Source organism: Lagopus muta, chromosome 23 (assembly GCF_023343835.1).
Source record: "Lagopus muta isolate bLagMut1 chromosome 23, bLagMut1 primary, whole genome shotgun sequence".
NCBI classification, from domain to species: Eukaryota; Metazoa; Chordata; class Aves; order Galliformes; family Phasianidae; genus Lagopus; species Lagopus muta.
Genome location: NC_064455.1, coordinates 2,161,114 through 2,172,912, shown reverse-complemented (window position 1 = coordinate 2,172,912; position 11,799 = coordinate 2,161,114). Strand labels below are relative to the sequence as shown.

General features: G+C 57.3%; 1 protein-coding gene across 1 annotated transcript; it reads left to right on the top strand.

Moving 5' to 3' along the window:
* Positions 1–5,322, top strand: TENT5B (terminal nucleotidyltransferase 5B). The gene is made up of 2 exons (XM_048968983.1): positions 1–397; positions 2,956–5,322. The coding sequence occupies exons 1-2, from the start codon at positions 227–229 to the stop codon at positions 3,973–3,975; spliced, it is 1,191 nt and encodes a 396-aa protein (XP_048824940.1). The 5' UTR covers positions 1–226; the 3' UTR covers positions 3,976–5,322.
* Positions 5,323–11,799: the final 6,477 nt, after the last annotated feature.

Here is an 11,799-nt window from a genome sequence, read left to right as displayed (position 1 = left end):
CTGAGCGCAGCCGGCGGCGGGCGGGAGCGCAGCGGCGCGGAACGGTTCCCTGCAGCGCCCCCCGGGGTCCGCCTCCGCCCGCAGCTCCCCCCGCTCGGCACCGGCTTAGTTTTTTTTGGTTTTTCTTTTTTTCTTCCCTTCTTCCCCCCCATCGCCACCACCACCCCCAGCCCGGTATTTCCGGCTGTTTTCCGCATCGCTTCCGGGGGGAGCTGCCGGCGGGGCGATGCTGGCGGCGGAGGCTGCGGGCTGCTCGGAGCAGCGCACCGGGGAACGCTTCAGCGTGCTGACGTGGGAGCAGGTGCAGCGGTTGGACCAGATCTTGGGCGAGACCGTCCCCATCCACGGCCGAGGCAACTTCCCGACGCTGTCCGTGAAGCCCCGAACCATCGTGCAGGTGAGAACCGGGCGGCGCTGGGGGGCTTTTGGGCTTCTGCCGCGGTCCCGGGGGGTGGGAGATGGTGGGGGGGGGGGAGGGGGGAGTGGGAGGAGCCCCGCACTGCGCTCCCGGAGGTTCCCCCCCTCCCCCCCCGTCTGTGTGCCCCGCACGTGGCGCTGCCCCCGGTCCGCACGGGGCTCTCGTTCCGATTCCAGAGTTCTGTTGGTTTAACCATAAAGTCATAACCGTGTTTAATATTAAACTGACAGCGTAGTTCAAATAAGCTGATGCATATTCATGTTTGGGAGGCAACTTCATTCTTCGGTAATGACTCATCAAATGTAAAATCGGGCATGTTGGCTTCTAATTACAAAGGAGATTCGCGAAGCCGAGCCCCGGCCGGCTCTCCCAGCACAGCGGCTGCTGCTGCTGCGTTCGGAGCTCGGTGGATGGATGCCGCCCCCCCGGCTGCCCCGCTGTGGTTCTGTGCTGGTTTCCTTCTTTTCCCGATGTCTTTGGGTTTTTGAGCTGCTGCGTGCGGCCCAAGGAGCTGCTATGGGGTCGGGGCAGTGCTGGAGCACCCCTAATATAGCTGTGTCCCAAAGGGATGATGCTCGAGCTCCTTCCCGCGGTGTTTGGGGCTGAGTAATTCCGAGGAGTAACCAGAAAGGCACTCGTTGACAGTGGGGAGCAGCAGGTAGGGTTGGGGTAGGGCTGGCTGCCTGTCAGAACCAATTAACTCAACCGCAGTGGAGGTGAGGTGCGGGTTTGGGAAGCAGGTCAGCAGCCGTGTAACCCTCCAAATATCTGCCCCTATGGGGAAAAGCACATTCCTGCCCCTACTGGAGCCTCCTGTCATGGGGGGGGTCTGCTCAGCGCTGAGGCTTTGGGGTCAGGCTGGAGTTGTTTCCCCCTCAATGCTTAGCAGTGCTGTCAGCCCCCATTCTGGGGCCTCGGTTATGGGGCTGGAGCTCTGTAGCCCACAGATTCAGTGTAGGATTGAGCAGCCATCCTTGGCTTGTGTCTGGGAAGTTAAAACAGGAAGGAGACCTTCCCCCAGCTCTGCTTTGGTCTCCCTGTGATTTGTTTCTCACCTCACACTGAGCCCCACAGAGCAGCAGTGCTGGCAGCACGCATGGCTCAGCCACCATCACCTGCAGCAATAGGGAGCTCATGGTGGGTTCAGCTCTGACAGCTGCTCTGTAGATAAACCACTCCTGGATTTTAGGAGTAAATTCCTCTTTTAGAGGACAAATGTGTTCATATGCTGGTGGGGACTTGGGACTTCCGACGGCGAGTAGCTCCCTGGTTAACTGTTGCCCAGCATGTGACCGTTGCCGTGGGGCTGGCATTGAGCCCGGGCACATCTCCAGCCTGAGCAGCAGTTCCTAATGTCAGAGAGCAATGGGGAAATGCCAGCATTGTAGCTGCATCAGGGCACCGAGCGGCCTCCCAGGCTTGGGATTTGACAAGTTTTAGGACGGTTGTAGGAGCATTTTTTCCAAGCCTATCTCCCTGCAAGGGCAGCTCAGGGTCAGCGCAGCTCGCTATCTCGCTGTGGTCCTTCACCCCGGTGCTGCTTCCAAATGAAAGGACAGAGCTGCAACACATGGGTGTCCCTGGGAGAATGGGGTGCCCTGCTGGGGTAACGGCTTGTCTGTACCCCAACGTTGGGCTCTTCCAAGCTGGCTCCTCACGTCCAGCACCAGGTGAGCAGGCGGAGGTTTGTAGGGCTCTGTAATTGCAGGAAGGAGAAATGAAAGGAATGGAGGGGGGTGAGGTTTGCATCTTCCTGCAGCAGCTCATCCTGCCTTCCTGAGATCTGTGAGCTCTGTTAAATGACAGGCCGTGTCCGTGACAGTTTATTGTATGGTCTTAAGGTGATTCCAGCCTGCTGCCTGTTAAGTAATCAGGCAAATGATTCAGCCTCGTACTCAATGAACAAAGCTCTGCAGGTACGGGTGGGTGTGCCAGGGCTGAGCATTGACATTGCTGGAGTAACACCCGTCAGATGAAAGCTGCCTCCTGTGCTTGATAGCACGCCAAGTTCAGCACGAAGCTCTGACACACTGGAAATTGTTAGGATACACTTACTAGTTAGGACACGAACTTGCATACACCTGGCCAGGGCTTTTGAGTGCTTCTGGCATCTTGATTTGCCTCTAATTAATCTTGACAGTTAAAAGGGGATGGCCGAAATGAGTGAGCAGCTCTGATGAGATCAGCAGGGACGGCAGCCGCTCCTCCCCAGAGCCCTTGGGGGGAACCTGGGGACGGCTGGGGCTGCAGCCCCAAGGAGCAGAGCCTGCTGCCCAGGAGCAGCCTGGATGACAGGGAGGGGAGGGAAGGGCACACAGATGTGCTGGGAGACCCTGTGACGTGAGGAGGAGTGGGGGAGGCATCCAGAGCTGTGCCAGCAGCTGGGGTGGGTCTCCCAGAGCGACCTATTTCTGCTGGGTTAGCTCTTTATTTTGCATCCTTGCACTGGAGCGACCCATATAAGCGTGGGGAGTGGATCTCAGCGCTGTCCTGGGATCGGGCGCTCGCTTCTCACCTCCGCTCTCTTTATCCCCCAGGTTGTCCGCAGTCGCCTGGAGAAGAAGGGGATCGTGGTGCACAACGTGAGGCTGAACGGCTCGGCAGCCAGCCACGTGCTGCACCAGGACAGCGGGCTGGGCTACAAAGACCTCGACCTCATCTTCGGGGTGGATCTGAAGACGGAAGACGTCTTCCAGCAGGTGAAGGATGTGGTGATGGATTGCCTCCTCGACTTCCTCCCCGAAGGGGTCAACAAAGACAAGATCACCCCCATGACCCTGAAGGAAGCCTACGTGCAGAAGCTGGTGAAGGTGTGCAACGAAACCGACCGCTGGAGCCTCATCTCCCTGTCCAACAACAGCGGGAAGAACGTGGAGCTCAAATTCGTGGACTCTCTCAGGAGGCAGTTTGAGTTCAGCGTGGATTCCTTCCAGATCATCCTGGATTCCCTTCTGCTCTTTGGGGAATGCTCGGAGAACCCCATGGCTGAGAACTTCCACCCCACGGTCACCGGGGAGAGCATGTATGGGGACTTCGAGGAGGCCATGGAGCACCTGAGGAGCAGAGTCATCGCCACCCGGAACCCGGAGGAGATCAGAGGCGGGGGGCTCCTGAAGTACTGCAACCTCCTGGTGAGGGGCTTCAAGCCCAAATCCGAGGTGGATATGAAGGCTCTGCAGCGTTACATGTGCTCCAGGTTTTTCATAGACTTTTCTGACATCGGCGAGCAGCAGAGGAAGCTGGAGTGCTACCTGCAGAGCCACTTTGTGGGCATGGAGGACAAACGTTATGACTATCTGATGACCCTCCACCGGGTGGTCAATGAGAGCACGGTCTGCCTCATGGGACACGAGCGGAGGCAGACCCTGAACCTCATTGCCACGCTGGCCGTGAGGGTCCTGGCCGAGCAGAACATCCTCCCCACGGTCACAAATGTCACCTGCTATTACCAGCCGGCCCCTTACATCAGTGAGATCAACGTCAACTACTACGTGACCCACGTGCAGCCCTTCCTGCCCTGCAACCAATCCTACCCGACGTGGCTGCCCTGTAACTGAGCTGGGATGAACTTCGGGGGCCGCCCTCGAGGTATTCCCTGGTTTTGGGGAGCCAGGAGCGGGGGCGACCTTCCTAGGACTGCAACAAAAGCAAACTTCACTCTCTCCCCCCAGCTTGTGTTGCTGCTGGGGTGGTCAGAGCCAGGCCTGCAGGCTGTGATGGGCCGCGCAGCGCTGCAGGAGCTCAGATGGGAAGATTTATTGTAGGCAACGGGGGGTGGGGGGGTGTGAGGGGAGATTGTAGAGTTCCGGTGAGGTAGATCTGCACTGCCCTGACATGGATCTGAGTCTTTTTTCCTTTTTTTTTTTTTAGTGCAGGGGTGTTATGGGGTGTGTGCAGACTTGTGGTTTCTGATGAGAGAAGCCAGAGTGGCTAATTCCTGTGAACGGACCAAAGAATCCTGTTTAAGTGCCTGTAACAATATAAACACAACTGTACTGTAAACCTGATACATAGATATATATTTTTTGCAGGGGTTGACATCCCGAGAGCTCGAAGAGGGGATGTCCTGCGTGGAAAATGTTTCTGTTGTATGGGGGGGAGGGGGGGGGTGGGGGGGTCGTGAGATCATTTCTAGTAGCCTTGCTGGAGGGAGAGTGGGATTGCAGCGATGTGTCACCGGGGTTCTGGCTTGGATTGACTGCGTGTAAATGCCTGACATGGGGGGATGCTGCTGGGGGGGTGTGTGGGTTGACTGAAGTTCCCCATCCTGTAGTGCCTAAAGGTGAATTTGTCCATGGAGGATGATGCAGATCGGTGTGGGAGCCCCAGGCTGTGCAAGGTGCTGTGTTTTCTAGGGGAATTGGCAATGCTGCTTTTCTTGGCATCACGTTTGGGGCTCTGTGGGAAGAGCAGGCTTGTCCTTGAAGCACAACACGTTCAGGAGGCTGTTATCTCACGGTGGGGGCTGTGTCCTTGGGGTGGGGGGGATGCACAGCCCTCTCCCAGCTCCCTGATCCTCCTCCACTTTGGGGCAGGTCCTGTTCAGATGCAGCTGCTGTGATCCCGGCTGTGTGAAGCATTGGAACTCATCCTCTGGCTTAGAAGCTGAGCTCCTGGGGTCCCACATGAGGGGTGGTTGGTGTTAGGAGAAATGCTGTCTTCCAAACAAACCCTATTGTGTCTTGAGGGCCCCGGGGTGCATCTGTAGGGTGTGCAGAGCCTTTCCCTCAGCTGCCCCTTCTCACCGAGCATCATCTCAGGCCATCTGTGCATGGATGGGGCAGTGGGAAGGCAGCTGGGTGCTCCCTCTGAGGCTCAGTATCTCTACTAACTCATTTGTGTTCCTGTGACGACTGTACCAGGCGGGCAGACGTGCTAAATAAAGTCTAGATGCTTGGACTGTGTCTAGCCAGATGGCTGCCTTCTTTGGGGGCAGGGGTGATGCAGGGTGGGGATGCCACCGGGGGCTCCTTGCGCTTCATACCAACTAACCAAGCTTCCCATTGGTGCAGCTTTGCTTCCTGCCCAGCAAATCCCATGGAGGAGCACTGGTGTCACTGTGGCTTTCCCACGGGGCAGCTTTGCTTTCATAGGCACAGCTCACCAGCAGCCTGCAAACTGCTTGGTGCTCTGCTCTGTGCAAAGCTGTTCCAAGGCTGGCTTCGAGATCCTGACCACCATCTCCCATTTCAAGCTCCACGACATGTAGCATGCTTCTCTTCATTCTTACAGGCTCCTTACTCCCTATCCACAGAAACAGAGATGCACTAAACTGAGATGTTTTTTCTCCCCCCTCCCTATTGCAGATGTGTTTCCCTACAGCTGACAGCTCGACTTACGTTGAGATTGCACTTTTGGTTTGCGGAGTGCGTGTGGTGGGACTCTTATGAATGGGTTGAATCTGAATTTTCTAGACCTTGCAGTGATACTGTGCTGCCTCCTGTGAGGGGGCATTGGGAAGATTCCAGTAGCTTGAATGGCACTTGATTTTGTTTTAAGTGTTTTTTTTCCTACACCTGTATCACTTGTCATGCGATGGGCTTGACATAGATTCACTAGATTCTTTAGAATCTGTTTAAAAATAAATACAGTGTATTCAAATCTGTTGGGTTTTTTTTTTATTTGCTTATCTATCAGGGCAGGGTGGTGGTACTGCTGCTGTCCTTACCAGAAAGAACCAGAACAGATCGATGGGCTGGAGCAGCTGTGGGCTCCTGATTCTCCCTCTGTCCCCCCTCTGCTCTGGGCTCTCTGTCCCGAAGCCTGGTGGCACACAGCTGGGAGCTTTCTGTTTGTAATGATGTCTCATGGGGGTCCTGCTCATTGCTGCTCCCTGTTCCTGGTGGTCCCATGGGTGTCCTGCTCTTTGGTCACCATCTGGGCTCCCATGGGATGATGCTGGGCGACCCTCCCTGCTGCTCCTGCCTTCTCATGAGTAGCATCCCCTGCCCGTGGTCACCAGCACCACGTTGCTCCTGTGCTGTAATGCTGTGTTTGGGGCAGCACCCTGCAGCAAGGTGTTTCCCCTTGGGATGGGAGGGCTGGGAAGCCGGGGGGGCTCATTCTCTAGCAAAGCCCTGTGCCCAGCCAGGTTCCTGGTGGTGGCTGGGAGCTGGGTGTGAGCTCCTCGTTGCCTGGCTGCCCTCCAGCCGGAGCTGCAGTTTCATTTCCCCTTGCAGAGCTACAGGCAGTTCTGGTTCCACCGCAACAATCGTGCTGACAACATGCCAGTCCTTGTTTGGGACAGACTTGCTGGCTCTGCTTCTCCAAACCCTGGCAGTTGTGGGGCTGTGAGCTCCTCTCTGACATCAGCCCTGGGCTGGAGCAGGGATTGCGCCCAGCAGCCGCTCAGGTGGGAGCAGAGCTGCTCTGTGTGGGCTGATTTCTCCTTGCTGGCACCGAGCATCTGAGCATCTGCTGGGCCTGAAAATATCTGCCAGCTCTGTCGGCTGCTGCTGTGACCCTGAGCGTGGCAGCAAAAGCCCTGACAGCACCGGCTGTCATTGTTGGGGCGGATCAGGAGGCACAAAGGGACATGAGTGGAAAGTACTAGCTGTGAGCAGAAAGGAAATGTTTACCAACCCGCATTCGGAGCTCTCTTTTGTTAATTGTCCAATAAAACCACATCTATCTTTATTTATTTTTTTGCCCCTTGCAGCCTGTGTCTGTCTTTTTTTTTTTTTTGCTTTGGGCAGGGGGTGATGGAACCAGTGGGGTTGGGCTGATGTGTGCTGGGTGCCCCCCCCCGAGCCAGGGTTGGCTGAGTGCTGCTTCACTTCCCTGCTCACAAATGGCAGCACAGAGTAGTTTGGCTGCTGGGGGTTCCCTGCTTTGCACGGCTCGTGGTTCTCCTCCTGGTTTTGCACCCTTGCTGTGATGCTCTGAGTGACTGACAAGGGAGAGCTTGCTGAGATCTGCACACGGAGCATTGCATGGTGGTGCCTCTGTGTGCCCAAAGTGCCCAAAGCTGCACTCACCCCACAGCTTCGTGGCCCCACTACCATAGAATTGCATGGGTTGAAAGGGACCTTAAGGGTCATCAGGTCCTGACCCCTGTGCTGCAGGCAGGGCTGCCAACCCAGGCCTGCAACTGGTGCTGCTCCCAGGCAGCTCAGGCCCCCCGGGCACAGCGCAGTGCTCACAGCCTCAGCCCTTTTCCTGGAAGCAGGTCTGGCCAAGCCCCGGGCTTGGAGGAACGGGAGGAATTTGTCTCAGGTTTCCAGAGTGCAAGAAGCATCTTGCTCCCACCTTTCAGCTGTCCTTAATCTGCTCTGCTCTGAGCACCATCCCTGTGCCTGCTGGCGCCTGGGTTCGGGTTGGGGCTGGGTTTGGGTTGGGTTGGGGATGGGTTGGGGATGGATTTGGGCTGAGTTTGGGCTGGGTTGGGGATGAGTTTGGGTTGGATTCGGGCTGGGCTGGGGCTGGGTGTGGGCTGGGTTGGGGATGGGCTAGGGATGGATTGGATTCAGGCTGAGTTTGGGCTGGGTTGAATTTGGGCTGGGTTCAGGCTGGCTTAGGGCAAGGCTCAGGCTGGGTTTGAGCTGGGTTTAGGCAGCAGTTCGGCCATCTCCGGGATTTTGGAGCTCCTGCATGTCCTCGGGCAGCGCGGGTGTTAACTGTGCTATTTGAGCTCATGCCGGCTGAGAGAACAGCCTGTCTGTGCGGCTCCTCTTTCCATTTATAGCTGTGTTTAGGCGATCCAGTGCACGGACCCTCGCGCTCTGACGCCTGGTGCCAAGCACGAGACAAATGCTTCATTGATACGTGCATACCGGGAGGGCAGCGGGGCCGGGACGGCGCTGAGCTGGGTGGCACGGGCTGGGGCTGGGCAGGCTGAGCCCAGGGGAGTGCTCACAAGTGGGGAGGAAGGCGCAGCGCACGGCTCGTGCTGCTCTGCTGTCTCACCTGCCGGCCATGGAGCTGAAGGATCACAGATGGGGTTTCTGAGCACCTCAGCTCACGGCAAACTGCTCAGAGTTGGGAATGGAGGTTGTCCCCTTCTCTCCTGAGCGCATCGAGGTGAGATCAGTGGTGTGGAGCTGCTTGCACACACCAGCCCAGCTCCCCATGTGCACTCACAAACCCACCGTCCCCAGTAGAACCATAGAATATCCCAACTTAGAAAGGACCCATATGGATCCCTGAGTCCAACTCTGGCAGTAAAAGGGGTTTTGTGCTTGGAAAACCTGGTGCATCCTCTGGAGGTGTTGAAGGTTTGCTGGGTGGTGCCCAGCAGAGCAGAGGGCCTTTAGGTGGGAGCGTGGTTCAGGAGTTGTGCCTGGTGATGTACGTGGAGGCAGATAACAGCCCACACAAAGCACAGCGTGCCCTCTCACCTGTAGGGCTCACATCCCCTTCCCAGCATCTCAGAGCCGTCCCCACCTCCCCTTCCTGCCCAGGGAGTGACATTTCCCTTCACTTTATGGATGGGGCATCTCTCTGATGAGGACATCTTTGCCCACCCATCCAGGCTGGCTGATCCCTGCCCCCGTGCTGCCACCACAGCAATGTTTACCCTGCTTATCTCACTGCTCCCAAACCCCTATTCCGACAGGAGCGGTGTCACCCTGCCTTCCCAGCGCCATCAGCACGCAGCGCTCCCCACGGCATCGCTGTGCCCTACATTTCAGCCTGCTGCTTTAATGAAGGGTGGCTGCATCACACCCCGACGGCCCTCCTGCCTCTCCCTGCAGCACCCAGAACGATTACACCAAGCATCCCTTCCCCTCCTGCACAATTACAGCTCCATCCTGCCTAAATCCGCATGGCCACGGCGTGACTCACCTAACGACAGCTCCCCTAATGAATCCTGGGTGCATTCCTTCCAGGCTGGACGTGATGTTAACGTGCCACTTAGTAACCAGCCACCCTTTTTCATCGTCAGCACAGCGAGTCGAGCCAGTTTCTTCCCCTGCCCCTCCTCTGCCACAGCAGGACAGGCGGCTGCAACCTGTCCATGTCAGCATCCAGGGCGTCATTCCCTTTTGTGGAGGGGTTTCTCACTGCTGCACTGAGGCCCAGCGATCTGCATCTGCGCTGGGAAAGGAGAATTGCCCACGTGTGTGTATCAGATAAGCTGAAATAAAGCCCTGATTGAGGCAGAAGGGATGCTTGGGGCTGGGGGATACAGGGCCTGGAGTTGCACAATGCTGCAACACGGGGCTGCAGGGTTTTCTTTCTGTTTGATTGCTGCTCAAGGGTTTCTTCTTCACAGAGCCATCAGCAGGAGCTTCCAGATACTGAAAGCAGCAGCAGAGGAGATGGTGACTGAAACAATGCAGCCTCTGCCCCTCGCAGCCTGGGGCTGTGCTCCAGCATCACACAGCCCAGCACTGAGCGCACCTGGAGCAGGACTGGGATCCCAGTGCACATCCCCAGTGGTTCCCACCTGTGTGGCACATCTGCCTGCACATGGCACTGTGTTGGGCTCCCACAGTGTGCCCAGCCGCTGCAAATCCCCAACACCTCCTGTCCCCAGCCCCAAACAGCCCTGAGCTTCAGCAGACCACAGTTCGAAGAAGTCCATCGCTCTGTGCCTGCCCCACTTGGGGGTCAGCAAGGCCCCGTGGGCAGCTGCCTGGTGGGGGGAAGCTGGAGCTGTGCTGGGGATGTGGTGTGGGTGTGCTGGTGTGTGTGCAGAGGATGGGGCACAGGGATGGAGCAGTGCCTGAGCAGGATGCTCTCAGGGGGCTGCAGCGTGGGGAAGCGGTGAGGTGGGATGGGGCGACAAGAAGACAAATGTGTTGTGTCTCTCCCACGTGGAGCAGAGCCCGGATTCAGCCTGGAGCCACTCCAGCTCGATGAGCAGCGTGTCCTGCAGCGTTGTCCAGGGCTGTTTCCAGGGAGCGCTTGGCTATGGGACAGGACAGCACTGAGACCATTGCTGGGGGTTTCCCCTTGCTGCAGGACACGCACTGGGGTCTCTCCCCATGTTCTCCCCTTGGTTTCTGCCCAGGTGTGCAGGTCCACCTCACAGAGCCTTCGGGAAGGATTAAGGAGTCTGTTCTGCTGTGTGATTTCTGGATGACAACTTCCAGCTGCTCTCTTATTGATTGGGAGGGTATTTAGCAGCCTGGAGCATTAAAGGATGCCCTGAACCGTGGCTGTCACCTCTGGGGCGTCTCAGACATCAGCCTAGATGGCTGTAATTCAAGGCAAAACGGGGAGCCCAGGGTGCTGCCAGGCACAGCCCAAGTGGCAGCATGAAATCTGGGTGTTGGGAAGCGGCGCAGAACTCACGGCCCTTTTCCCTCCTGCCTCATCCTGCCAGCCCCAGCAACTCTGTCAGCACAGATGTGAAACGACGCCTCATCCCCTGAGCCCTGGGCTGATCCATCATCCGTCAGGCTGCCAGGCCAGGGGATGCCCCCAGCCCACCACGGTCCAGAGATCCAGCATGGGGACGGCAGGGACACAACTCCCTCCCAAACCGGCCTGGGCAGCTCTGGGAGTCCCCACGCCGTGTGTCAAGCCTTGGGAAGACACTAATTGTCCCATCACAGGAGATGGGCTGGAAAAAGGAAGTAACGAGGAGCTCTTTGTGACACCCATCTGCTCCTCTCCAGCAGACATGGCTCCAGGAGGCTGCTGTGGCAGTGCCATGTGCTGCTGCCATGTGCTGGTGCCACGTGCCAGCCAGCGTGCGCAGCGCTGCAGAATGGACAGGTGAGATAAGGAGCTGTGTGCATGCACCCTGTGCTCCAGCACGTCCCTCTGCACCCAAGCTGAGGGTGATCTGCCTCTCCTGCATCCAGGGCTTGGGACACACCAGCACATGGACCGTGGAGTGCGGATGCAGGTTCTGCTCCATGCCCTGAAAGCTCAGAGCTTTGCAAATCCCAAAACGCTGCTCGCAAAAGGCGCCAGGAAAACCCCAAACCTGGAAAGCAGCAGCGATAAGGGGCTGACAGGGCAGGGAAGGAGTGGCCATGGCAGTGCAGTGTTTGCTCTGGGCTCACCGGCCTCGGCTGGAGCAGAATCTGATGGCAGGTAATAAATCCAGCTGGCCATGCCCTGTTCTTCGAGTATTTCAAGATTACTGCAACCTTTGTGTCCCGGCTGCTTTCTCCCAGCACGGGCTGTGGGTGCAGCGCAGGAGATTGCAGCCATTCAGCGTTATTTATGTGCGTAACTCCAGGGTTATCAGGAGAGCCTAGGAGAGGGAAATAGCACGTTAAAACAGCTCTGCTTTATGCTGCAATTATAAGGCTCAGCAGATGATTTCTAGAATGCACAAGCCACCCTGCATGCATGAATGCAACCTGCCACCCTGAATGCAACGCTGCGCTCATTGCACTGGGCCAAGGGACCCCGTGATGTTAACAGGAGGAGGGGGGGTTGTGCACCCAGCCCCATTTCAGCCCCCAACAACAGACACAGCA